This window comes from Mustela erminea, chromosome 7 (assembly GCF_009829155.1).
Source record: "Mustela erminea isolate mMusErm1 chromosome 7, mMusErm1.Pri, whole genome shotgun sequence".
NCBI lineage: Eukaryota > Metazoa > Chordata > Mammalia > Carnivora > Mustelidae > Mustela > Mustela erminea.
In genome coordinates, this window is record NC_045620.1 from 14,904,666 (window position 1) to 14,930,060 (window position 25,395).

Consider the following 25,395-nt stretch of genomic DNA (forward strand, 5'->3'; position numbering starts at 1 on the left):
GAAGCAGAGAACTTGATTGGATAGTGGCACAGAAAAAGGACAAAACACAACCGTCATTCAGTCCCTTCCTGGAAAATATCACTGATCTAAAGAAAACATTCCACACACTACATTCAACCATGTTCCAAGAGCAGCACCAGGATGGATTAAATTAACCGTTTGAGGGAAGAGGGAAAAGAGGGAGCGCATTTTATTTATTTGGTGATAGGGTAGCCATCCTCTGAGCTGCCTCCCGGTGACCCTCACCTTTTGGGATCCCCGCCCTTGTGTGGCCCCTCCGGCGGTTTTGCACAGTGGGTCTACGGGACCAAGAAGCTATCGCAGAGTGACAGGTAGCTATGTCCTGATGAGATGAGAAGGGTCAAGGATGGCCCCTCCCCCTGGGGATCCCGGCCCTCTCTCGGATCACCTGCTCTGGCAGAACTCAGCTGCCGTGTCAGGAGGACCCTCAGCCATCTGCAGAGTGGCCCGTCGGGTGAGGAGATTACGGGTTCGCCAACAGCCTGTGAGGAACTGAACCCCACCAACAAACAGGGGAAGGACTTTGGAGGCAGAATTCCAGGCCCAGCCTAGTCTTGAAAGGACCGCAGTCCCCGCACACAGCTTGATTATAACCTGGTGACAGACCGCGACGCAGAACCATCCAGGGAAGCTACTACTTGGCTTCTTGACCCTCGAGCTGGGAGATGATGTTCATGATTGTAAGGCGCTAAGTTTGGGGGCAATTTGTATGCAGCCCCTGACACCTGTTACAGTGAGGCCAGCAAAGTCTGCCACTGGCACCAAATAACGGACAGGACGGGAAAAGATCGCTGTAAGGTGAAGTCGTCGTCTCGGAACAAAGCTGACGACACCCTAAGTAAAATGTTAAAAGTAGAATTCATGAAGCCTTAATGAGCTTTCATAGAAGGTCAGCGTGAAACTTTTTAAAGATTTAATGTATCTTTTTGAGACAGAGAGAACACGAGCAAGGGAAGGGCAGACAGAGAGGAAGAAGCAGGCTCCCCGCCGAGCAAGGAGCCCTACTCCAGATGGCTTGATCTCAGGACCCTGGGATCACGATCTGAGCCAAAGGTAGACCCTTAACCGCCTGAGCCCCCCAGGTGCTCCCAACACGAATTCTTTATTAAAATTAAGGATAGAAACCAAAGGATAGAAATTAATTTAAAAAACAACAACAACAGAAAATCTACCTGAAACTATAGCAAAACCTACATCAAGTTGAATTGTCAGAGATATGATCACTGAAGTCAGAAATAGACTAAGAATCACTGCTTTTTTTTCAAGGGTGTATGAGACAGCGAAATGAGATCAGGGGATAAGGTGCATAAGAGTGGAAAGAAAGATACCAAATTGTCATTATTTGCAGATAGTATCATTTCCTATATAACAAGTGAACACGTTCAATAAAGTTGATGAAGTTAAGTTTCATCAGAGTTGCTGGGTCTACACAATTTTACAGCATTTCTACACATTATTCATAATGAATCAGAAATAATAGAAGGTAGAGATAATCAGAGAAACAAATCCTACAATACACCCAGGAAGGAACCCTAAATATTATGCCAGACCTTTGTGGATTAAAGAAGAAATTTGCTGAAGGTCTAAAATAAGAACTGAATAAACAGAGAGACAATGTTTATGTTTGAGAAGACTCAATAAGGCCAAGATTACAGCTCATTAAAAAAACCGTTTATAAATTCAATGTAACCATAATAAAACCCCCAACATGATTTTTCAAAAACAACTTGAAAAAGTGTTCCTTTAATTATTATATTAATAGAAAGTTTGCAGAAGAACCAAGAACATTTTTTAAAAGTACAATAATAAGAGTTATCCAGATCAGGTATCGAAGTTTTTTTTTTACTATATTAATTATGATAATTAATGGAATATGATGTTGGTACAAAAATAAACAAATAGTCTAATGGAACAGAACAGAATGTCTGAAAGGAATCTGTGCATTTAGGGAAATTTGTCATATAACAAGGAGGAATTTTTTTTTAAAGATTTTATTTATTTGAGACAGAGACAAAGAGCATGAGGGGTGGGGAGGGGCAGAGGGAGAGGGAGAAGCAGACTCGCCTGTCAGCAGGGAGCTCAAAGTGGGGCTTGATCCCCGGCCCCTGAGATCATGACCTGAGCTGAAGTCAGACGCTAAACCAACTGAACCACCCAGATGCCCCAATAAGGAGGAATTTTTATAATCATTAAAGGCAAAACTCAAACTAATACTGAAATTGACTTTTTTTTTTAAAGTTCACAGTAACAACTTTTACTGAGTTTAATGGTAATTGTTAACATATGGTTCTCCTGACTCTCTCTCTTTCTTTCTTTTCTTCCGCCTGCCTGCCTGCTTTCCTTCCTTTCTCTCTTCTCTCCCCCTCTCTCTCTTTCTTTTCTTTCATTCCTTTATGATGAGGAATTGGCTTGCGCCATTATGGAGACTAAGTCCCATACTCTTCTGTCTGTGAACTGGAGACTCAGAAAAGTCTGTGGCATAATACAGTTCCCGTCTCAAGGCTTAAGAACCAGGGAAGCTGATGGCGTAAATTCCAATCCGCGGACAGGAGAAAATGAGGTAAGACGTTCCAGCTCAAACAATGAAGCAGGAAAAAAGGTGGGGGCTTCTTCTTCCCCCAACTTTTGTTCCATTTAGGCCATCAGTGCTTTGGATGAGGACTCCTCACCCTGGGGAGGGGATTCCACTCGACTGAGAGTCCAAAGACTCAAGTGCTAATCTCATCTGGAAACTTCCTCACAGACACACCCAGAGATAAATGTTTAACGTGGGCATTCTGTGGCCTGTCCGGTTGATACAGAAAGTACCCACTCCAGGCCCAGCCCATGTCAACCTGACAGCCATTTGAATCTCCTTAAACCATATTTACGTTCCAAAGAAAGACAATAGCAAGGTCATAATTCTGCCCAAAGTGACAGTTATAATTTTTACAACCCAAACCACACTAACTCTTTCCAAGAGAGGAGGTAAAGTTCTTGAGTAATGTTTGATCTCCTCCTTGATATCCAGTAACTATAATGTAAAATGAACAAATACTATGATATAAAGTCTCTACAGCTTCTGTTGCATAATAAGGCAATAAGAGAGACGGAAGAAAGAACACACACATGCATGTATTCAGAGCAACATAAGGAGGAAATGTCATAATAATTCTAGTCCTCATTTCTGTAACTGGTCATGTGGTTGTAGCTGATATTTATAATTACCCTCTTCTACCACCCACTGTATATTCCTTTGCCTTCCACCAGCGCCTCAACGGACTGTAGTTCTCCATCACCTGATAGGGGGACCCAAACCTTCATTCCTGAAGGGCCTGGGCCATTAGCAGCGTTGCTTGGATTGGGTTGTTGCACTTTTCTAATGACCTTACTTACACAACAAGGCAATACTAAGAAGTGTCCTAAGTGATCTACGTATTCCAGAAAAACTCTTCCTTACTTCCCTTGTGGTAGAGTTCTCGAATTTCCCCTTAGAAGTCAAGATCGGTCATCCTTGCCTCCCTTCTTTGTTGATTTAGAAGCACGAGGAGCCCGAAGTGGCCAGGTGGCAGTCGTAACTTCCAGTTCAATGGAATCATTGTTAGGTCTCCTCTTGGAAACGTTTCTCCCTCTGGAATTAACACTGTGCCAACAGTGTTAATTGCCAAGAGTGCACAGAATCATGGGAACAGGAAGCAAAAATTTTGCTAATGGGTGACTCGGGGTCATCGTGAGTAGTACCACTCCCATTTCTACCTCTCAATTCCTGAACCCATGCATCCTGGTTAGGGGGAGAAGCAACATTATATATTAGGAATTGACTGAGAGCCTATATACAGCCTTTTGGGTAACCCTGTCCCAGCCCTGCAAAGTGCTGCCACCTAGCGGACGCTGTAACTGAGTCTTCAAAAGGCCGTTCCGCTGTTCTACTAAGCCAGCAGCTTCCGGGTGGGACACATGGTAAGACCAGGGAATTCCATGAGCCCATCGTGTCCATGGCAACACTTCTTTTGCTATGAAGCGAGCTCCTTGATCAGAAGCAATGTTGTGTGGAGTACCATGATGGTGGAGAAGGCACCCTGTTAGTATGCAGGTGGTAGTTTGCGCAGAAGCATCACATGCAGGCCAATCAAATCCATATCCAAAGTACCTATTCCAGTAACAACAAAATCCTGCTCTTCACATGATGAAAGTGGTCCAATGTCATCATCTTGCCATCATGCAATGGATTGATGACACCGGTAAATGGCTCTGAATCGGGGATCAGTGTTGGTCTCTGCGGCTGGCCAACCGGGCACCCAGCAGTGGCCATAGCCGGGTTGACCTTGGTGAGTGGAGTCCCACCTACTGAGTCCGTGCTTAACCTCCATCCCTGCCCTGCGGCCACTTTGTGCATGAGCCCACAGGGCTATGGCAAGGGTAACTCAGCAAAGAAACTGATTAATATCCACAGAACAGATCATGCTATTCGCTTGATGTGACAATCCTCCTGCTGAGGTCACCCTCTGGTGAGCATTCACATAGGACACAAATATCTTCACTTTTTTTTTTTTTTGCCCATTCAGAGAGGTCTATCTATATATCCCTTCTCCAGGTTTCTTTGTCACGGATTTTCTCATCCCCATGTTCCTTCCAACTCTATATTCCCCTTTCATGGTGAATTTTCTGAATTCCAAGTCGCCTGCTCTCAGAGACTCTAGCAGCTGTCAGAAAAGGTGGCTACCTGATCATCGAGGTTTCTGCTCAGCCAAATGACCAGCTCTTTCAGGACATCCGTAGCCAGAAGACTGTGATGTTCCCCCCCTGCCTCTGTGGGGCAAGTCTCCCACCTGGGCTAGTCCTCCACGGGGATGGTGGTGGGAGATCCACAGTGGATCTGGGGAGTAGTAAGTGAAGCGACCGCCCAGATGCCACAAGGTGTGGACCCCAAGCAGGTGTTATCAGATGCTTAAAAGCAGAGGTAAAACAAATGAAAGTGCACAGCAAATGGTCAGCAGGAAGCATGAATCTTCCATCTTCTCATCATCGGCTCGGACTGTTGGCAGCTGAAAGTTACATGGGTCTGACCTCACAAGAAGGACTTGTCCAGAGATGTCCCATACATCTGTTGGATGTAGGTACTGACAAACATTAGAAAGTTACATGCTACCACGGTTTGGTGAGAACGTGGGGCAATAGAGATGGTTATGCATGACGTGTGGGGACATGGATCGTGCAGCCATTTTGGAAATAGCCTGGCTGTCCGCAAACTAATTTTATTCAGTCACTCAGATTTTTGTGAATGGAAGTCATTTGGGATACGTTCTCTGATGAAAACACAATTGTATAGAAATAAACAACAAAAAGATAGCCAGAAGGCTATCTCGGAAATTTTTAAAATGCACTCAACAGGGGCGCCTGGGTGGCTCAGTGGGTTGAGTCTCTGCCTTTGGCTCAGGTCGTATTTCCAGGGTCCTGGGATCGAGTCCAGCATCGGGCTCTCTGCTCAGCAGGGAGCCTGCTTCCTCCTCTCTCTCTACCTGCCTCTCTGCCTACTTGTGATCTCTCTCTCTGTGTCAAATAAATAAATTTAAAAATCTTTAAAAAAATGCAGTCAACACAACCTGTGGGTCAAAGAAGAAATGAAAATGAAATTGAGAAAATATTTAGAACTAAATGATGATGATGAAACTTGGTATCAAGGCCAGTGGGATGCACCTAAGCAGAAATTAAATGGAAATGGATCATCTTACATGCATAGATTAATAAAGAAGAAAAGGTAAAATTCAGATAGCAAAGCAGCCAACTCAAGCATTTCCAAAAATAACAACAGAAGATACCATAAAACATAAGGTAAGAAATGATGAAGAGCAGAAAACAATGAAATAAAGAACAAGGAAGATCAATTGAGAGAGAATCTGAGCCAGAAGTTGGTTCTCTATTTTTTTTAAGATTTTATTTATTTGAGAGAGAGAGAGAGAGAGAGAGCATGTGCGAGAGAGAGGAAAAGAGAGAGAGAGAGAGAGAAAGTCCTAGTGGGTGGAGGGGCAGAGAGAGAGACAGACGCCTCCGGTCACAGGGCTAGCCATGGTGTTCCAAGCAGGGTTTGATCCCCAGAGCCTGAGTCATGACCTGAGCCAAAGTCAGATGCTTAACTGACTAAGCCACCCAGGCACCCCAGAAGTTGGTTCTTTAAAAAGGTTCTCATAATAAATTAACCTCTTGCAACACCAGTTGAATAAATAATAGAAAAGGTAAGTAATCAGGGGTGCCTGGGTGGCTCAGTGGGTTAAAGCCTCTGCTTTCAGCTCAGGTCATGGTCTCAGGGTCCTGGGATCGAGCCCGGCATCGGGCTCTCTGCTCAGCAGGGAGCCTTCTTCCTCCTCTCTCTCTGCCTGCCTCTTTGCCTACTTGTGATCTCTGTCTGTCAATAAATACATAAAATCTTAAAAAAAAAAAAAAAAGAAAAGGTAAGTAATCATTATCAGAAATAAAAAGTGGAGATCACTACAGATACCAGAGATGGCACATAAGGCAAATGAATAGTGTCATGTCGATAATTTAAAAATTGAGATGAAATGGAAAAATTCCTAGTACTTCACACAACCAGCCCAAGATGGGCAAGGGCAAACTCAAGTCCTCATAAAGGCAGGTTCTTTTCAATTAGGGGACCAGGTACTGAGGGACAGCACAGCTTCTCAGCAAAGGAGAAGATGGAGCTATCGTACGATTGAACGGAAGGTAAGGATTGGGCAAAATTCAACTGAATAAGGGATTTCTTAGCACATTTCACATTTATCTTAACGTAGTCATTTCCAAGGAAACAAGAAATCCCTTATCTGAAGCTCTGTACCCAGACTGGATTGGAAATCAAGGCTGCCTCTCTAATGTCAAAGTAACTTAGATCCCTCAGGTAAGAAAGGGATGTTTTACTCTTACAGAAACAATTTCAGGTATAGTTTCCGATAGTCTGTGGTTTTTAGAACACATGTTTTCCTGGGGACTAAGAAAATGATTGTCTTTATTTTTTTTTTTTAAGATTTTTATTTATTTATTTGACAGAGAGAGAGAGATCACAAGTAGGCAGAGAGGCAGGCAGAGAGAGAGGGAAGCGGGCTCCCTGCTGAGCAGAGAGCCGGATGCGGGTCTCGATTCCAGGACCCTGAGATCACGAGCTGAGCTGAAGGCAGAGAGAGGCTCGACCCACTGAGCCACCCAGGTGCCCAGAAAGGATTGTCTTAAAAAAAACAAAAAAAAGAAAGAAAGAAAAGAAAGAAAATGATTGTCTTTTATGTTAATAAAAACAAATAAATACATTTTTAAAAAGTGTAAAAAAAAATAAAAGAAAACAATTGTTCAAAGAGTGGGTCCTTCATGGCACATGGTAGCTATAGGATGTCATAGGGAGAAACAGCCTTTGTTAACTCTGCAGCGAGATTTCTCTCTGTCGCTGCTTCCAGCCTGATGAATGGCTAAGCAGATTTTTACTTCTGAGTTACTTTTACTTTCTCATTAGAAAAACTCAACTTACCCAAACAAACACAACACAAAAGAGGAACATGAATATTACCATAGATATTAAAGACATTAAATTTGTGATAAAGAAAAATTTGGACCCAGCTGTGCTGGCAAGTTTCACCAAGTATTAAAGGAAGAAATAATGTTAATTCTTACAAAAACTTACAGAAAAGTCAAAGGAAAAGCTACACTTCTCAACTCATTTAATGAGGCTAGCGTGACCTTAGTACCAACGTGCAGCAAGAACATTATGAAACGGAAAGTCCAGGCCACTTCCACTCATGAACACGGAAAAAAAAGATCTTAAGACATTAGCAAACAGAATGAAACAATCTACAAAAAACGATAATGATCAAGCTGTGTTTATCCAAGAGATAGAAGGTGGTTTTTGCATTAGAAAAGCAATCACTATAAATTTTCACTCTAACATAATAGAGGAGGAAATCATGCGATCATCTCAATAGTTGCAGGAAATGCCCTTAATAAAAATGCAGTGGCCCAGTCGCCAAACTGTGGAAAGAGCCAAGATGCCCTTCAACAGACAAATGGATAAAGAAGATGTGGTCCATATACACAATGGAGTATTGTGCCTCCATCAGAAAGGATGAATACCCAACTTTTGTATCAACATGGACAGGACTGGAGGAGATTATGCTGAGTGAAATAAATCAAGCAGAGAGAGTCAATTATCATCTGGTTTCACTTACTTGTGGAGCATAAGGAATAACACAGAGGACATTAGGAGAAGGAAAGGAAAAATGAATTGGGGGAAATCGGAGGGGGAGATGAACCTTGAGAGACTGTGGACTCTGAGAAACAAACTGAGGGTTTTGGAGGGGAGGGCAGTGGGGGATTAGGTGAGCCTGGTGGTGGGTATTAATGAGGGCATGGACTGCATGGAGCACTGGGTGTGGTGCATAAACAATGAATCTTGGAACACTGAAAAAATAATAAAATAATTCAGTGGCCATCCAACTCAAAACTCTTAGCAAACCAGAGGTGCCTGGGTGGCCCAGTCGGTTAAATGTCCCACTCTTGGTTTCCACTCAGGTCACAACCTTATGGGTGGTAGGATCTAGCAAGCCCCAGATCAGCCTCTGCTCATCAGGGAGTCAGTTTGAAGATTCTCTTTCCTTCTGCCCCTCCCCCCACTAGCATTCTGCCTCCCTCTCTCTCTCAAAGGTAAATAAATCAATCTAAAAGGAAAAAAAAAAAAAAAACCTCTTAACAAACCAGGAACAGATGGAAACTTAAGCTGATAAAAGGTATCTGTTAGAAACCTGACAGCCATCATACTTAAAGGCAAAATGTTGAAGAGTTGGTTTTCTTTTTTTTGAAAGCAAGAACACAACAGTTTCCTGTTATCACCAATTCTTTCAACACTGTGTCCCAAGTTCAACCAGTACATTAGGACAAGTAAACAAAACTAGAGTTATAAGAACTGGGAAGGAAAAAGAAATAAAGCTGTCATATCCAAAATGATAATGAAAAAAACCCCCAAAATACCTATAGACAAATTATTAAAATTAACTGGGAAGTTTATTAAGGTCCCTGAGTACAAAATCAGTATTTTAAAAAAATCAAGTGTTGAAAAAATTCCTTATATTTCTATATTCCAGCAAGAAAAAATTGAAGATGAAACTTCTTACAGTAACAGAAAAAAACTCAAATGAATAGAGAATAAAACTAAGAAGTTCATGATCTTTATGTAGAAAATTAAAGAAGATCTAAGTAAGTAGAAAGAGAGCTATACTATATTCATAGATTGGAAACTCTAATAATGTAAAGTTGTACTTTCTCCCCACATTTATTTGTAGAGTCAATGCAATCCCAATCCAAATCCCAACAGTTTGTTGACTTGTTTGCGTGCCGGTGTACACATCTTGCAGAAGCTGTTTTAAAAATTCATTTGAGGGGGCACCTGGGTGCCTCAGTGGGTTAAAGCCTTTGCCTTAGGTTCAGTTCATGATCCCAGGGTCCTGGGATCGAGTCCCGTATCAAGCTCTCTGCTCATCAGGGAGCCTGCTTCCCCCTTTCTCTCCCTGCCTGCCTCACTGCCTACTTGTGATCTCTCTCTCTGTCAAATAAATAAGTAAAAGCTTTTTAAAAAGTTCACTTGGAAAAGCCAAGGGACAAGAATAGCAAAGATATATCCTTGAAGAAGAATATAAGAATAAGGCAGAAATACTTACTCTACAAGCTATTAAGATTTTTATTAAGTTAGAGTAAGTAAAATATTGTGATATTGGCCATGATTGGACTCAGACCAATGGTATATTAGCATCCAGTGAGAAGATGGAAAGAACACAGTGATGTAAACAGGACACAGTGAATATGACTATTATTAATAGTTACAGGGAATTAACTAAAAGGGAAAGAAAGAGTAGGCTAAAGAAAACCCTAGAGCTAAGGAAGGGTAGTCAAGGAAGGAACACATTTTCGGGAGAGTGACTCCTCTCCAAGGTTAGGATTCAGACTCACTGGAGAGGGTGTGGTTGGCAGACAGGTTGGCTGGGTTGTCCCAGACCAGAGCTGGTGCACAGTCCTGGGCAGACCCTTGCTGGCGAGCTGGAGAAATGCTTTGAGAAGCTGCCTGCTGGGGGTGTTCTTAGACTAAACTGGGAAGCAGTAACCAGCAAGTCACCAGGAAGCAAGCTCAGGCACCTGCAGGACTCATGCTTAGGAAGTCTGCAGGGTTATCCTAGGAAGTCTTCTAGCAGCTGCCTGTGTGGGGTTCCACTGAATGCACCTGCTGGAGGAACTCCACGGGCAGTGCTGTAACAGCACTCCAAGGGGTCTGAAGAGTTTACTTGCTTCAAGTTTATCACGCGTCTGCTGCTTCAGCTAAATCCCTCGGTCTGTAGCAAAACTAACTTTCCTTGAGATTTGCAGACCACTGGCCTTGAGGAGTGAAGGACCAGACTTTCCCAGAAGATAAGGCCTGACCATACTCAAAAGCGGCTGCCGCCAATGCCAGCAAGTCTGTTCAAGGTCACATCAACATAGGACAATCCGCTGGGCACCTGCTTTTCCTCCCTTTCCACACCTTGCCCTTTACAACCCTCCAGCTTCCCCTGGATAGGGAATATGGTCTTTGAGATGTTAGTCCACCATCTACCCAGGTTGCCAGTTTCCTGAATAAAGCAACCTTTCCTTTCTCACTATCACTCATCTCTCAAGTATTGATTTTTGAGTCGCAGGCAGCTGAACCTGAGTTCAGAATCGGTTCTCTGTCCAGTAACACCACACACACACACACACACACACACACACACACACACACACACACACCAGGCAGCAGTGTAGAAGCAAGAAAAAGGAAAACACATCTGTAGCAGAAGAGAAGATCTTTCTTCCTCCAATGCCTGTCCTGCACCCGATACTGACAAAGATGAACCGTGCACCAGCTGGCAAGGGAGATACGTTCTCATGTTCCAAGCCAACAATAAAGGATGGATTTGCAACTGAGAGTCAATACGTTGGAAAACAGCAAAAACAGAATAGGATAAACAGCCCCCAAATAGTGCCCTATATATATGCAGGAAGTCGATTTATGTCACAGGTTATTTTGCAAACCAGTAGGGGAAAAGAGAGACTTTTCAATATATGCCACTGGGACAAATATCCATATTCCGTATTTAAATTTTTATTTTTTTTTTTAAGTAGGCTCCACACCCAGAATGGAATCCAACTCAGGGCTTGAACTCATGACCCTGAGATCAAGACCTGAGCTGAGATCAAGAGTCAGATGCTTAGCTGATGGAGCCACCAGGTGCCCCATATCTGTATTTTTGAAAAAAAGAAAAAGAAGAGAAAGCTGATCACTAGTCCTCATCTTGTGCAAAATCAGTTCTAACTGGTTGTAGACTTAATATAAAAAGCAAAACCATAAAGATTTTAGAATGTAGCAGAGGATAATAGTCTCATGACTTCAGTCTAGAGAAAGATTTTTTTAAATTTCAAGTTTCTACTTAAATTCTAGGTAACTAACATATACGGTAAAATTGGCTTCAGGTGTAGAATTTGGTGATGCATTACTTACAGGTAATACCCAGTTCTAATTACAGCAAGTCACCCATCCAGCCCATCCCACACCCACTGCCCTCCATCAACCCTCAGTTTGTTCTCCGTCATTGAGAGTCTTTAAGGGTTTGCTTCCCCCTCTCTCTCTTTTTCCCCCCTTCCCCTGTTCCTCTGTTTTGTTTCCTAAATTCCACATGGGAGTGACATTATATGGTATTTATCTTTCTCTGACTTATTTTGCTTAGCACAATACACTCTAGTTTCATCCACATTGTGCAAATGGCAAGATTTCATTCTTTTGATGACTGAGTAACATTTCATTGTATCTATACACCACCTCTTCTTTATCCATTCATCAGCCAATGGACATTTGGGCTCTCTCCATAGTTTGGTTATTGTTGATAATGCTGCCATACACATCAGGGTGTATGTGTCCCTTCAAATCTGTATTTTTGTATCCTTTGGCTAAATACCTAGCAGTGCAATTGCTGGGAGATAGGGTAGTTCTATTTTTAAATTTTTGAGGAATCTCCACTCTGTTTTCCAGAGTAACTGCACCGGTTTGCATTTCCACCAACAGTGTAAGAAGGCTCCCCTTTAGAAAAAAATTATTTAAAAAGAACAGAAAAATACTACTTATAGAAAAGATAAGCTTAACTACAATAAATTAAATTTTCTGTTTGACAAAAGATACTGTAAAAAAACGAAAAGGCAAACCACAGGTTGGGGAAGATATTTGCAAACAGAATATGTAGAAAGAATTCCTATAAATAAATGTCAAGAATGATTGGTCTAGTAAAAAGATCTACCAAATACACAAATGGCCTCCTCACGCACAAAAATGAAACGCAAACGTCCAATAAACATCCTGGAAGCCTGCAGCCTTATTTACTGCTCAGGGAAATGCAAATTAGAACCCAAAATGAGACACTGCTATGTATCCACCAAATCGGCCAACACTGAATTGTTTGGTAACACTGAGTTGTTTTTTACAAGGATGCGGAACAACGGGAAGACCCACCCACTGCTGGTGAGAGACTGAGCTGGGGCAATTCTTCGGAAAGCAACTGGTTGTGATCTCATATATTTGAGAAAGCTCATCATTTCCGATGCAACAAACCCCAATAAAAATGCATTTACATGTGAGCAAGAGACAGGTATGGAAATGTTCATAATAGCGTCATCCAAAATAGTCCAAATCTGCAAACAACCCGGTTGTCCATCAGTATGCTCTAGAATGTTGGAAAAAGTGTGGTGTATTCCTGCAATTGGTTGTAAATGTAAATGGACAGTACACAGCTACGCTCAACAACCTGAATGAACTTCACAGCATAATGATGAGTGAAAGCATACAACTGCCTTGAAAACATTTACATAAAGTTAAACGTAGAACTAAAAGCAAACAAGTGATTACCCCAGAAATCAGCTTACTGGTTCACTTTGCCTGAGAAAGGGAGCTATGGCTGGGAACATGTTTCTAAGTCACAGCAAACTTATTTTTCATCTTGATCTGAGTGGTGTTTACATGGGATTTGCTTTACAACCATTCATTATATTTGCACATTTTATGATTTAGACACTTTTCTCCCTGGGCCGTATTTTACCACAGGTTAGTTAAATATACCTAGGTGTTATGAGTATATCGGCAAATTATATACCAGGTCTGTACATTAGAAGTATAGGAAATAAGAAGCTACTCAGTGAAAAAACTGGTGGGAAAAATATGGTAAAATCTTAGAAGCAGGCAGACACACCCCCTCGAAGAGAACACATTCTCTCAAGAGCCTGAATGTGTTCTGTCGCGTGAGAAGTTGTTTCAGGGTCATAAAAAGGAGCTGATCTGGAGCTGGCTTCTTCGTTAGACAAACTCATTTTAGGGGAACTCACCGGCTGGGGCTACAAGGTCAACTGAGAGAAGGGACGCAGGTTCCAAAAGTGGGGACCGGTGCTTTCTCCTTTTAGGTCCTCAGTTTCCCTGGAATACACTGCAGAGACTAAATTAAATGATCCCTGGGCTCTCAACTGAATGAAACACAAAGGTGCAAAGTGTCTGAGTTGGGGGTGAGAGAAAGGAAGTAAGAAATGAGTAAGGAGGGGCGCCTGGGTGGCTCAGTGGGTTAAAGCCTCTGCCTTTGCTCAGGTCAAGATCCCAGGGTCCTGGGATCGAGCCCTGCATCGGGCTCTCTGCTCAGCATGGAGCCTGCTTCCTCCTCTCTCTCTGCCTCCCTCTCTGCCTATTTGTGATCTCTGTCTGTCAAATAAATAAATAAAATCTTAAAAAAAAAAAAAAAAGAAATAGATAAGGGATGGTGATGGGTCTCACCCTGGTGCAGAGGTGGACAGACCAGGGCTCAGGAAAGGGCAAGGTCCTGCTCACATGTTCACAGGACATCACGAGTGGGATAGAACCAGAGCCACAGTGCCAAGTGCCCCTTCTGACACTGCCAGCCTTTCTGACTTGGGGGCAGCTGGTCAGCTTGTTGCTGTTTCAGGCATGGTACTGAGGAAGGGAAGGCTGCCAGGTTCCAAAAAGGTTGGATCTGGCATTTCAGGAGGAATCCAAGCCCCATTTGTGGGAAAAGCACCTACTTCAGGGAGAGAATGTCCCGATTGTCCTGTCTTTCTCTGTCCCACCCCACGCTGGCACTACTGAACACTGACCATCGTTTTATCTGTTCCTTCCTCTCTTGGCAAGGACCAGTGGGATTTCAGTGCAGTCCCAATGAGCTCACAGAGCATAGCTTTTCTTGGGTTCTAGGTAGGTGCTAACAGATTGTTTCCATCAAGCGTGGATCCCTGCCCTGGGAAGTCCGAGTCCTGTTTCCTAGTGCATTTCTGAGACATTTTAAATTAGTGCCCATATGGGGGTTTTTATTTATGTCTATGAGTGTTTCTCTGTGCCTGTTGTGTCTTTGTTCTATACCTGCTTGCCACCTACGTGGTGGTCCCCAGGCTGGTAGCTTTGGGATACCTGAGAGCTTGAGACATATGGCAGCTTGGGCCCCATCCATGACCCACTGCCTCCAAATCTGCATTTAAGGTTCTTGTGCACATTAGTATTTAACAGCCTATCATGCCTGTTTGTAGATGCTCAGGAGAGCATGTACTTAATGTAGGCAAGAAGGTCTGTACCAAGAAAATGGATTCACTTGTATTATAGTTCTGGAGGTTTATAGGCATGCTTGTGCGTCTCTGTATGTAAGTGTGATATGTCTCTTGTTCAAAGGTGGGTAAAATTTCCGAGGGCTGACTGTCTCCAAGCACCCCCATAAGCGCCTAACACAATCAATTATATCCTCTGCCTCATTTGATTTTCATAAAGGCTTTGCAGGGAACAGACAGAGAGAATGATTTTTGTTGACAGCCTTAAAAATATCTAAACCCTTTGACCCAGTACATTCCCCTTCTAGACATCGGTCCTAGCAGAAAAATCTGAAATAAAGACAAAAATGATCCACATACAAAGATTGACATAGGTATGTAATCTACAATAGAAATCAAGGACTGGGAACAAAGTGTTTGTCCTGTGGAGTTACAGAAATGATGACATAGCCTTGAAATGAGCAACAATGTGGCCATTGGCTGAGTTCAGCTGAACCATACTTTTCCTGTCCATTCAAGTGTGTGCTGTTCAAACATTCATAGAGCAGATGGACATGACCTCTGCTGTCATGAAGATGAAGACATTTATGAAGCTTGTATAACACTGGGAGACTGGGTTATAATGTAAACAAAAAAAAAATCTAAAATTGTATATCAAGGGCACTTGGGTGGCTCAGCTCATTAAGTATCCAGTTCTTGGTTTTGGCTCAGGTCATGATCTCAGGCTCATGAGATCAAGCCCTGCTTGGACTCATGGGCTGGGTGTGGAGCCTGCTTGAGAGTCTCTGTCTCTCTCCTCTCTCTCTCTCTGCCCCTCTCTCCTCTAAAAAATTAAAGAAATATTTGAAATAGTATATCGGGTTTAATCGCAATCAAGGAAAAATGCACTTGAATCAGAAAGAACAAGGCACACCCTCCCCCCCAGACTGGGATGCATGAGAGGTCCCATCACTCCACATCCTCACCAGCACTTGCTGTGGTCAGTGTCCCAGATTTCAGCCACCCTAACAGGTGTCTAGAGTATCCCATTTTTATTTGCATTCCCCTGACGCCATAGGATGTGGAGGATCTTTTCTTGTGCTTATTTGCCATCTGTATATGGTCTTTGGTGACATGTCTGTTCAGGTCTTTGGCCTATTTTTTAATTGAGTTGTTTTCTTGTTGATTTTTAAAGAGTTCTTTGCATGTTTTGGGTAAATGTCTTTATTGGATGGTCTTTTTTACTATCTTCTTTAGGTCAGATGCTCCAGGAAGTGGGTCCGGGGCAGCGATTTATGTGCAAGAGGTTTCCTGGGGAGTATTCGGAGAGGAACAGCAGTGAGAGGTACAAAAGGCTGGTTGTGTAGGAGAAGCGGACGTGGGACACAGTTACAACAAAGCCTCGGTCGATTCCACCAGGACCTCGGGAGTGGCAGGGCCCCTTCAAGAGGTGTCCCTCATCGAACTGGGGAGTTTGGCCTTTATGCCCCAACATCCACCAGTCAGTGGATACAGGTTCCCCAGGTTGCCCGGGAAGGGGGTGTACCCTCAGACATAGCACCTCCCTCTGGTCGGGGAAATTCCCAGGGAGGGACTCGGCTGTGAGCGTCAGCCGCCAAGGCTCTCAGCGCCCGAAGGCCTGGGTGCCTCAGTCCTGTGGGAGGATCTGGACAGCAAGCACACCACAGCAACCACTATAGCATCTGAAAAACATAAACCTGAAAATAAAGAAAAAGAATGCAGGGCTTTGAGTCCCACCACTGACTTGCTATAAGGATCTTGGGCACATTGTCTCCTTGGACCTCAGTTTCTCCATCTGTACCCTAAGAAGTTGTTACCAGACAGATGGTCTCTGACTTTCTAGTTGTGGCTGACTGGGACACTCCTGAGTCGCAATCAGCAGGCAAGCAGGTGCTCTGGAAGGTGGTCGCAGCCACCAGAGAAGATGAAGCTAAGCCAAGGCCAAGAGATGGAGGGAGTTCATGGACTTCAGGGAGTTCCTAGAGCAGGATGAGGTTTTCCTTCCAGGGCTTTCCTTCAAAAGTAACCTGTGAGTCATTAGTTTTGTAAAACAGCAGAACAAAGTGGGACACTGGAAGTTGGCTGATCCATCCCTTCATTACACAAATGAGAGGTCATGCCCAGTGTCACCGCTGAGTCAACAGCCGAGCTGGGGACAACCACTGTTCCTGAAGCCCGGCCAGGTGGTTTCCCAATGCTCCTGCTGCCTGTACCTCGAGAGACTGAGTCAGCTAACTTCCACAAAGGGAGATCTATTTGAAAAGAATCAGGATGAGAGAGTATTTTCTCCATCCTTTTCCTAAGAATGGAAAAAAACCAAGGGACAGGCAAGAAGTGACTTGGGTACAGAGCTGTCAGTCAATGTAGGTCAAGTTCAAAATGTATCCAGAGTCGGGGAGGGCCAGATGCTCTCTTAACACAATAAGGTCAGAATGAATAGACCCCATGTAATAAGATCAGATTCATAAAAATCCTGAAAGACTTGCAGGGAAAGATTAATCTTGTGGTCCAGATATTTGAGTTCAGATAAGCTGGTTGAGAGTAAGCTTGAGCCAGAGTGGAAGACTGCCACTTTTCCCTTTAACCACCACCCAAAAGATTGCTTTCTCCCTCCCCTCTTCCAGACCATCACTGCTCCACCACACAGAATCCACAGACACTGAAATTTGAGTCCCCCACAGCCCCACCAAAAGCCAGAAGTGCAGATAATGTACTGATACACGGTATTCCTGTAGTAAAGGTCTGGCACATTCCAGGAAAAGGGGATATAGAGGTACAGGGAAAGGAGTTGCATAAGGAAGGGAAAAGATTCAAAGAGAAGGGGGAGAGCTGGGAAGGAAGGAACATCTGGGGAATCCTCCAGAGATCTGGGCTGATCTGTGGGGATACCCAAAAGGCCTGGCACCCAGAGCAGGGGCAGGAACATCACTGTGCAGTCTAAGAGAGCAGGGAGGGGAGAACCAGCCTCTCCTCCAGCAGCTCTGGCGGAGCTACAGATGGAAATGCCTGGGTGAGAAGGTCTAACCCTGATCAGGGTCTCTTGCTTATAAACTAGCATCAGGGAACTTTTTTTTTCATCTACAACTGACCATCTGGCCCAAGAGAGGAAAGCTGAGGTTTCAGATTCTTCTCACTTCATTTCCCACCCCCAACCCCACCCAGAGATGGACTAGAAACACGTTCATAGGGGATCCATGATGAAATGAGGCATCATGAAGAACCCAAAGGCAAGGCCATCAAGTGGGCTGACATTGGACTCCAAACAGTGGTCAGGAACTGTACCATTCATGTCACACGTGATTTCCAAATCTCAGTGCCTTAACTCAGTACACATGGGCTGTTTTGTTTATGGCGTAGTCCCCAGCAAGTGCAGAGGGTGGCTGGGACCCACCCAGAAATTCAGAACCCCAGGCTCCTTCCTCCAGGTCCTGATGTCCTCTCCGTGGCACACGCAGATGCTGAGGGAGTTTTATAGGCCAGATCCAGAATGGAACACATCACTCCCACTCCCATTTCACTGACCAGAGCGTACAACCAACTACACTCAGTTGAAAAGGGAGGTGAACAACTCAGCCTAGCCACGTGCCCAGGGAAAAGCGTACACTATGGGTACTGGTGATCAGGGAAAAGCAGACACCACGGGTACTGGTGATTGCTAAGGTTAGTTATCTTTAACACCATCTGTCTCTCACTGCAGGATCTTTCCTTGGAGTAGTTCAGTTTTTCCAGATGAGGAGCCTCTCATTCTCTACCTGATGGCTTTACCCCTGACTCAGGGAATCCCTGCAGTGAGGTTGGGAGTGAGGGTGAGGTGCTGGGGGACCTCACCATTCTCAAGCAGCTTTTCACCTTTCCTGTCACCAGGTGACAGTCGTCGGGCTCATAAGTTCACACATTATGCCTCTCATGCTCCACTCCACGGACTTCACACTGCTATTCTCCCTATGTTACAGATAGAAAAACTGAGGCTCAGTGGGACAAAGTCCCACAAATGTGTCCCAAATTACAGAGCCAGTATTCTACAGACTACAGGATTCAAAACCATATCTGCTTGGCTCTGAAATGCTCTATTTCCACTTCCTAGCTTAGGAGAGAAACCCCATACATGCACACATGTCATTCTTCACCCACCCCTCCCATCCTAGACCAGATGCAATGAGTCAAGATTGCAGATGAAGATTGAAGATGGAAATACAGAGAAAACATTGGGTCTTTATTTATTCACTAACGAACTGTCATTTCCTCTTGTGTGCCAGGTCTCACGTTGGATGCTGGGCATACACGGATAAAACAGACCCAACCTTAGCACCCTGGAGGTGTTTGTCATGGAGCCACACCTGCATCAAGACACTTTCCTTTTTCTTGGGCTTGGGGAACAAAGGAATCCTCAGACCACATGTACCGGGAAGTCCTAATCTTGTTGAACTGGCAAGAATACATCTGTGGAAAGAAAATAAAATAGAGCCTCACCAGAGGAACAGTCCCAGGGACCTTTACTTTCCTCCCAGCCAGAGGGTCCCCTGTCAGTGGGCCCTACATCCCTTGGGATAAGAAGAGAGAGAACACGGGGCTAGAATAGTCAAAACAGTACTGGGGTTTCCTGTGGTTCCAGACAACCTAGCCAATCAAGGCCATCACCACAGCAATACTCTCTCTATGCACACAGCACTTTGCTTTTACATTTAGTATCTCGGTGGAAATACTTGTATCCATTTTACAGCTGGGGACACTGAGGCTAAGGAAGGTGCAGTCAGTCACTCATAGTCCCATGGTGGGTCAGAGGCAGAAGTGATGTGAAAAGATAAAATTCTCGCCTCTTGTATCATGGCTCCTTTCTTCTGGCTCGTTCCAAGAAGCCTTTCCTCCCAGGGCCAGCACTAGCAGTCACTCACACCTGACCCTGGGAAACACTTGCTTAGGAAACTGTGGGTGAATGGTGTTGACAGACAGTGGATCTACCTGGAGTGGGGGCAAGTGGTGTAAAGGGAGATTCCAAGCAACTTCCTCATTCACACAGTGTGGCACCCTGGTAGGACACTGGGGATGTGGCTCTGTACAAGAACTTACCTTTCACTGGCTCAACACAGGAATTCCCACATACCCCCTTGCAGCACTTGAGACCATGAAGGCAGTGGTCGTCATTCAGGCAGAAGTCCCTGGGGTTGGGCCTCTTGCACTGCTCAGTGACCACTGGACATTTCCCAGGATTGACCGTAACTGGTGAGAATGGGAGCACAACTCAGAGGCTTGCCCGCTAGACAGCACCCCACCTCCTACCCCATCTCTAATTTGTACGTGCCAATCACTTCCTCTCTACCCGCAGCCAAACTGAGGCCAGTGTATGTCCTGATGGAGCGCCTGTTCCACCAAGGGGAACACAACCAGTGTTATAAGTGTCCAACAGACAGAGTGACTCAGTAGCTGAATGAGTGGCTAACTCATTGACTAGCTCACCAGTTCATGGACTGACTCACCGAGAACAGGAGTCAGTCAGCTGTGGTTTGGCCCTACCCTCCAGCCCAGTTTTGGGGATCCCCTGCTACTTCTCCAAGATATGTGTTCTTAAGCTATAATCTCCCTGGTCCCCTCTTCCCGGGCTGTGTTGCCTCACCAGGCTTTGATGGGTCTACAGGATCCACACATTTGATGCCACAATATTCACGACAGCATTTCTGCTCCTTTGGACACTGCCAGTCGCTCTGGCACTGAGGGGGTTCAAACACAAAGCACATCACAGGAGGTGTGAAGGGGCAGTCTCCGTGCTTGGCGTTTTCTAAGGGTGAGAACGAGGGAGAAGAGGAAGCTGATTCTGAGTCACAACCACAATCCTGGACAAGGAACCACCTTCCCAGGATGGGAGAAAAACCAAACTCGGGCAGCCGACCCCAAAGGAAGAAAGGGAGCTGTTGGGTTTCCAGGCTGAAAGCAGGTGAGGGGCGGTGCCGGGCTCAGCCAGCCACTCAACCAAGAGGGAGTCAATGCAAGAAAGAAGGTATAGACGGTGGGGTGCTGGCAAACGTTTTTAGAGAAACTTTTGGGCATTTGCCAATTTCTGTGGTGTAAATATCACCACTGTGGCTGATTCCAGGCTACCAACATGATGTTCACTGGCTCTCAAAAGTCTTGAGAGTGTGACCTTCAGCTGTCGTGAACAGTATAAGCCTGCTCCAGTACATGGTTGGACAGAGCTCATGGTCAGGTGCTCCTGGCCCACCATTCACTGTGAAGGAGGTGGAGAGGGACCTCAGTAGTAGGAGAGGCAACTCATCAGGACAGATTGCAGATCAACTGGCAAGTAAATTGAGACAGAGTGACCATTAAAAAAGAAACAGTAAGAGTAAAAGAGAACATTTTGGAAAATGAAACAGAGACCCAAATAATGTGATGGAGCAAAGAGCAGAGAAGGAGTTGCAGAGAGACAATGACAAGCGATACAGGGGCTGGGGTTATGGGGTCCATCTGGGGAAAGGTGGGTTTCTGGATGCTCAGGAACTCTTAGCTGAAGTCCTCAGAGAGGTGCCTGAAATTAAGGGCCATGGGCCAGACCATGGGAAAGGTGACTTCAAGGTCAGTTCCTGGACTAAGAAGGAGGTACCACCTGGCTGAGCCATCAGGGACCCTGGTACCTGGATATGTCCAGAGACACTCCAACTCACCTTTGCTAGCATCTTCAACAGCCCAGGATTTGAGGATTTGGAGGGCAAGGAGCACCATGAAGGGGAGGAGGCTGCCGGGTTTCATCGTCACAGCAGGTGGTGGGGGTGGTCAGTGCCAGCCTTTCCCTTTATACCTTCCACGGAGGGTGTGGTTCCTATAGACGTGCCCGGGGCCCTCCCCGCTGTTCTGTCCTAAGCCGGAAATTCAGGGGAGGACAGTAACTCCACCACCCAGAGTATTGTTGGCAGGAGCCTGGGGAGGGACGCATGGAACTTGGAGGGGGAGGTGTCCGCAGGCTTGTCAGGAGACCATTCTGGAAGCACCTGCCTTGGGCCTTTGCGGTGGAGTTGGCGAGGGTCCTGGAGGGGAACGTACAGGCCAGAACTGGAAGTCATTACAAAGGAGCCTCTCTGTGTGCCTTGACCTTCCCACACTCCTGGACCGGCTGCCAATTACTCAAGGTCACTCCCTCTCCCAGACTTCAGGTGAAGCCTTCACCTGCCGACACTGGACTTGTGGCCACATAATACCCAGAGTTATGGGTACTCTGCCAATCCCACGGGGCTTTCTCAAAGAGCCTGAATGGCATGACTGGTGATAGGGAGAGCAACCCAAACCACTTGGGGCCTCCAACTTCCCAGCTGTGAGGTGGGGGTAGCGCTACCTGCCTGGGTCATTGAGCAGGATCAGAGAGAAAGGGGGTGGAAGGGCACTGAACAGAGTGAACACACACCCCTTAGTGACGGGTGGAGGTGAAGTGAATGCAAAGCCACATCTGAGCCCCTTTCTTTGAGATGAACTGATAGGACCCTTCCCAGCAGTCAGCTGGACGGCCAGATAAGCAAGGAGTGCAAGGAGTGCCGTTTGACGTGCTCAAAAAGTTTTCCCACACCCCAAGTTACCCCCACTGTGCTTTCATAATTATAACGAAGGTTCTCATTAACCGAGCATTGGCTATGGGGCAAGAAGTTCGAGTGGAACATTTCCAAATATCAAAAGGAAGCCCATTAAGGTGTAACCAAGAAAAAAAAATGCAGGGGATAGAGAAGCCAGAATGCAGGGGAAAAATGAAGGGAGCCACCACAATGCGGTGACAGAAGATCTGAGAGTGACAGCAGAGTGCCAGAAACACAGGGGGGCCAGTTCAGACCGGAAAGGGCCCCAGGGCTCCAGGAAATTCATCTTCTGAAAGGTGAAGTTAACACAGCACATTTGGCACAGACGAACACGGGGAGGAGGTTTTGACAACACAATAAAGAGTTTGTGGTTGAAAAGTGATATGTACGTAGAAAACCAAGCAAACATAAAACCTGACAATTTTTCATGACAAAAAAATTAAAAAATAAAAAGTTGTGCCAGAAAGGAAAAGTAGTTTGGTTTATGATCTAGTTCAGCTGTGACGAGGGTCCACAGAGTCATAATAAGGTAACTAAGAGTCCTGATCTCACCAAATTATCACAGAACTCTCTCTCTCTCTCGCTCTCTTAAATAAAAAAATAAATAAATACAGCTTTTAAAAAAATGGGCTGCCTGGGTGGCTCAGTCCGTCGAACATCTGACTCTTGATTTTGGTTCAGGTCATGGTCCTGGAGCCCCAGGATGGAGCCCTGCATTGGGTTCCATGCTCAGTGGGGAGTCTGCTTCTCCCTCTCCTTCTGCCCTCCCCTCACTCATACTCTCTGTCTAAAATAAATAAATTAATTAAAGAAAACCCATCACATAACTAATGGAAGGGAGAGCATGGAAGGGTGAGGGTTGGTAAGCTGTTTGTCACAAGTTTTGTGAGATTATGTGACTCTTGAGTTTATCTGCATGTATCATTTTGATAAAAATAAAGATATTTAAAAAGAAAGCCTATTATCTCACTTAGCTTATCATGAAGATGCACAATCATCCAGGTAAAGCACTAAGCATTATTCCCCTTTCAGTAGGATCCCTGAGGACATAAGATTCTCTCTCCCAGTTGGGAGCCCCTCCCCTGTTGCCCTGCCCTTGGCACTGAGGTTGATCACTGAGAATGGTCAGTGCCAGTTCATGAAGATGCTTCTCCATGAGAACATAAGGTCCTAAATAGGACAGCCTGTGTGTACATGGTCTGTAAAAGTCACCCAATTTAGTGTGCGGTTCTGAGTTGTCACAAAGGCGTGCAGCCCCACAACCACCACCTGAACCAAGAGAGAGAACCGTTCCATCCCCCTCTTGAAATTCTCATGCACCCTTTGGAGTCGATCCTGTGGTCCACCTTCAGCCCCTGGCAACAACTGATATGTTTCCTGTCCCTATAAATTTTGCCTTTTTGAGGGTGTTCTATGAGTGGGATTGAACAGGCCACGACCTGTTGAACCTTCTTACACTTAGCAGAACGTCTATATTCCCAGGAGTTTGTTCTGTGGCTCAGGGATAAGTTATGATGTCTAAATAGGGTTTCTCTTGATCAGATGGTGGTCCCCAAATGTGGGGTGATAAGCAGGTGGAAGCCGATGGTAAGGTGGTGAAAGAATTCACCCACAGCTGAGCAAAGGAGATAGAAGAGTATTGAATTACACCACAAGGGATCAGTGGGCAGCACAGAAGAGGAGAGACCATCTGCCACTGGGTAGTGGATGGGTGTTGCTTTTAAAGGAGGGGGAGATGAGGAAGTATGGCCATGTATGGAATCTTCCCTCTTTTGGTAACTGTGTCTGGTTGTAAGTAATGCATTGGTTACTCAGGACCTATGGATATTCCGAGGTGAATCACCTGATGGGTCTGTTTGGATTCCACTGCTCAAGACTGTTTGCTTAAAAGGGGCCTTTGCAGAGACGTCCTGGTTTTTTTATGCATTCCCCAGTTGGAGGAATTGGGTGGTGCTCCCAGTTTTCCATGATTATGAATTAAACTGTTATAAGTGTTTATGTATAGGTTTTTGTGTGCATGTGGTTGACATTTCTATTGGGCAATATCTAGTGTAGGATTGATAGGTAAGATGGTAACATACATTAACTCTAATAAACTGCCAAATAATGTCCAGAGTAGCTGTACCATTTTGCATTTCCATCAGCAGGGGGTTCTCATCAGAGCTCTAACTGATTTGCATTAGCAACAATACTTGGTATTGATGTTGTGTGTGGTATGTGTGTGTGTGGTTTTGTCTGTTTGCTTGCTTTTGGCCATTCTAATAAATACATAGTGTATGAAATGATTATTTTTATGTGCTTATTTGCCACTGTATATATTCTTTGGCGAATTGTGTGTTCAGACCTTTTACCCATTTTTATTGGGTTGTTCGTTTTCTTGTTATTGATTTTTGAAGTTCTTTATATATTCTATATACAAATACTTTATCAGATATGCATTTGGCCAATAGTTTTCCAATTGGTGGCCTGTCCTTATTTTCTTAACAGTGGTTTTCAAAGAGCAGTTTTTAATTTTGATGGGATCCCACTCATCATTTTCTTCTTCATCATGTTTCTGGTGTCATATTTGAGAAATCTTTGCATAGCCCAAAGTCACAAAGATTTTTCTCCTTACATTTCTTTCTATAGTTCTAGTTCTTGCAATTATGTCTGTGATTGATTTTGAGTTAGTTTTTGTAAATGATGTGAAGTATGGATCAAGGTTCATATTTTATGTATGGATGTTCAGTTGTTCTGGTATCATTTGCTGAAAAGACAATAATTTTCTCCAGTGAATTCTCTTCATACTTTTGCCAAAGTCAGTTGATTCTATGTGCATGAATCTCTTTTCACACTCCCCACTGATCTACCTGTCTGTCCTTCGGCCAATAGCACAATGCCTTCATTACAGTATTGCTATGGGCTGAATGTTTGCTTTTCCTCAAAATCCCTCAGTTGGAGCCCCAATCCCAGCTGTGGTGGTATTAGGAAGTGAGGCCTTTGAGAGATGCAGAGGTCATAAAGGTGAACCTTCATGAATGGTATTGGTGCTTTTATAAGAAGAGATATGAGAGAGATGATCTCTCCCACTCTTGTTCTCTCTGCCATGTGAGGACATAGTAAAGATGTGTCCATCTACAAACGAGTAAGAGGGCTCTTGCCAGATGTCAAATCAACTAGTGCCATGATTTTGGACTTCCCAGGCTCCAGAACTGTATGAAATAAATTTCAGTTGCTTAAG

The 25,395-nt window shown here is 44.6% G+C and overlaps 1 protein-coding gene across 2 annotated transcripts; it reads right to left on the reverse strand.

Annotated features, from left to right (window-relative positions):
* Positions 1-18,814: 18,814 nt before the first annotated feature.
* Positions 18,815-21,394, reverse strand: LOC116594907 (antileukoproteinase-like). 2 transcript variants are annotated; one of them, XM_032350550.1, is made up of 4 exons: positions 21,279-21,394; positions 20,234-20,425; positions 19,690-19,839; positions 18,815-19,062 (listed from the first exon to the last, which is right to left on the reverse strand). In XM_032350550.1, the coding sequence occupies exons 1-4, from the start codon at positions 21,361-21,363 to the stop codon at positions 19,034-19,036; spliced, it is 456 nt and encodes a 151-aa protein (XP_032206441.1). In that variant the 5' UTR covers positions 21,364-21,394; the 3' UTR covers positions 18,815-19,033. The 2 variants fall into 2 exon arrangements, with proteins under 2 accessions (XP_032206441.1, XP_032206442.1); XM_032350551.1 differs by having other exon boundaries at positions 20,234-20,395; positions 21,279-21,393.
* Positions 21,395-25,395: the final 4,001 nt, after the last annotated feature.

What these genes read in the sequence shown, in the direction of transcription:
- LOC116594907 (XM_032350550.1), bottom strand. Translation starts at nt 21,363, where the DNA reads ATGAAACCCGGCAGCCTCCTCCCCTTCATGGTGCTCCTTGCCCTCCAA. An exon ending in TGTTGAAGATGCTAGCAAAG is followed by an intron (nt 20,426 to 21,278) that starts GTGAGTTGGAGT and finishes ACTCAGAATCAG; the next exon opens with CTTCCTCTTCTCCCTCGTTC. An exon ending in CTGTGTTGAGCCAGTGAAAG is followed by an intron (nt 19,063 to 19,689) that starts GTAAGTTCTTGT and finishes TTCTTTCCACAG; the next exon opens with ATGTATTCTTGCCAGTTCAA.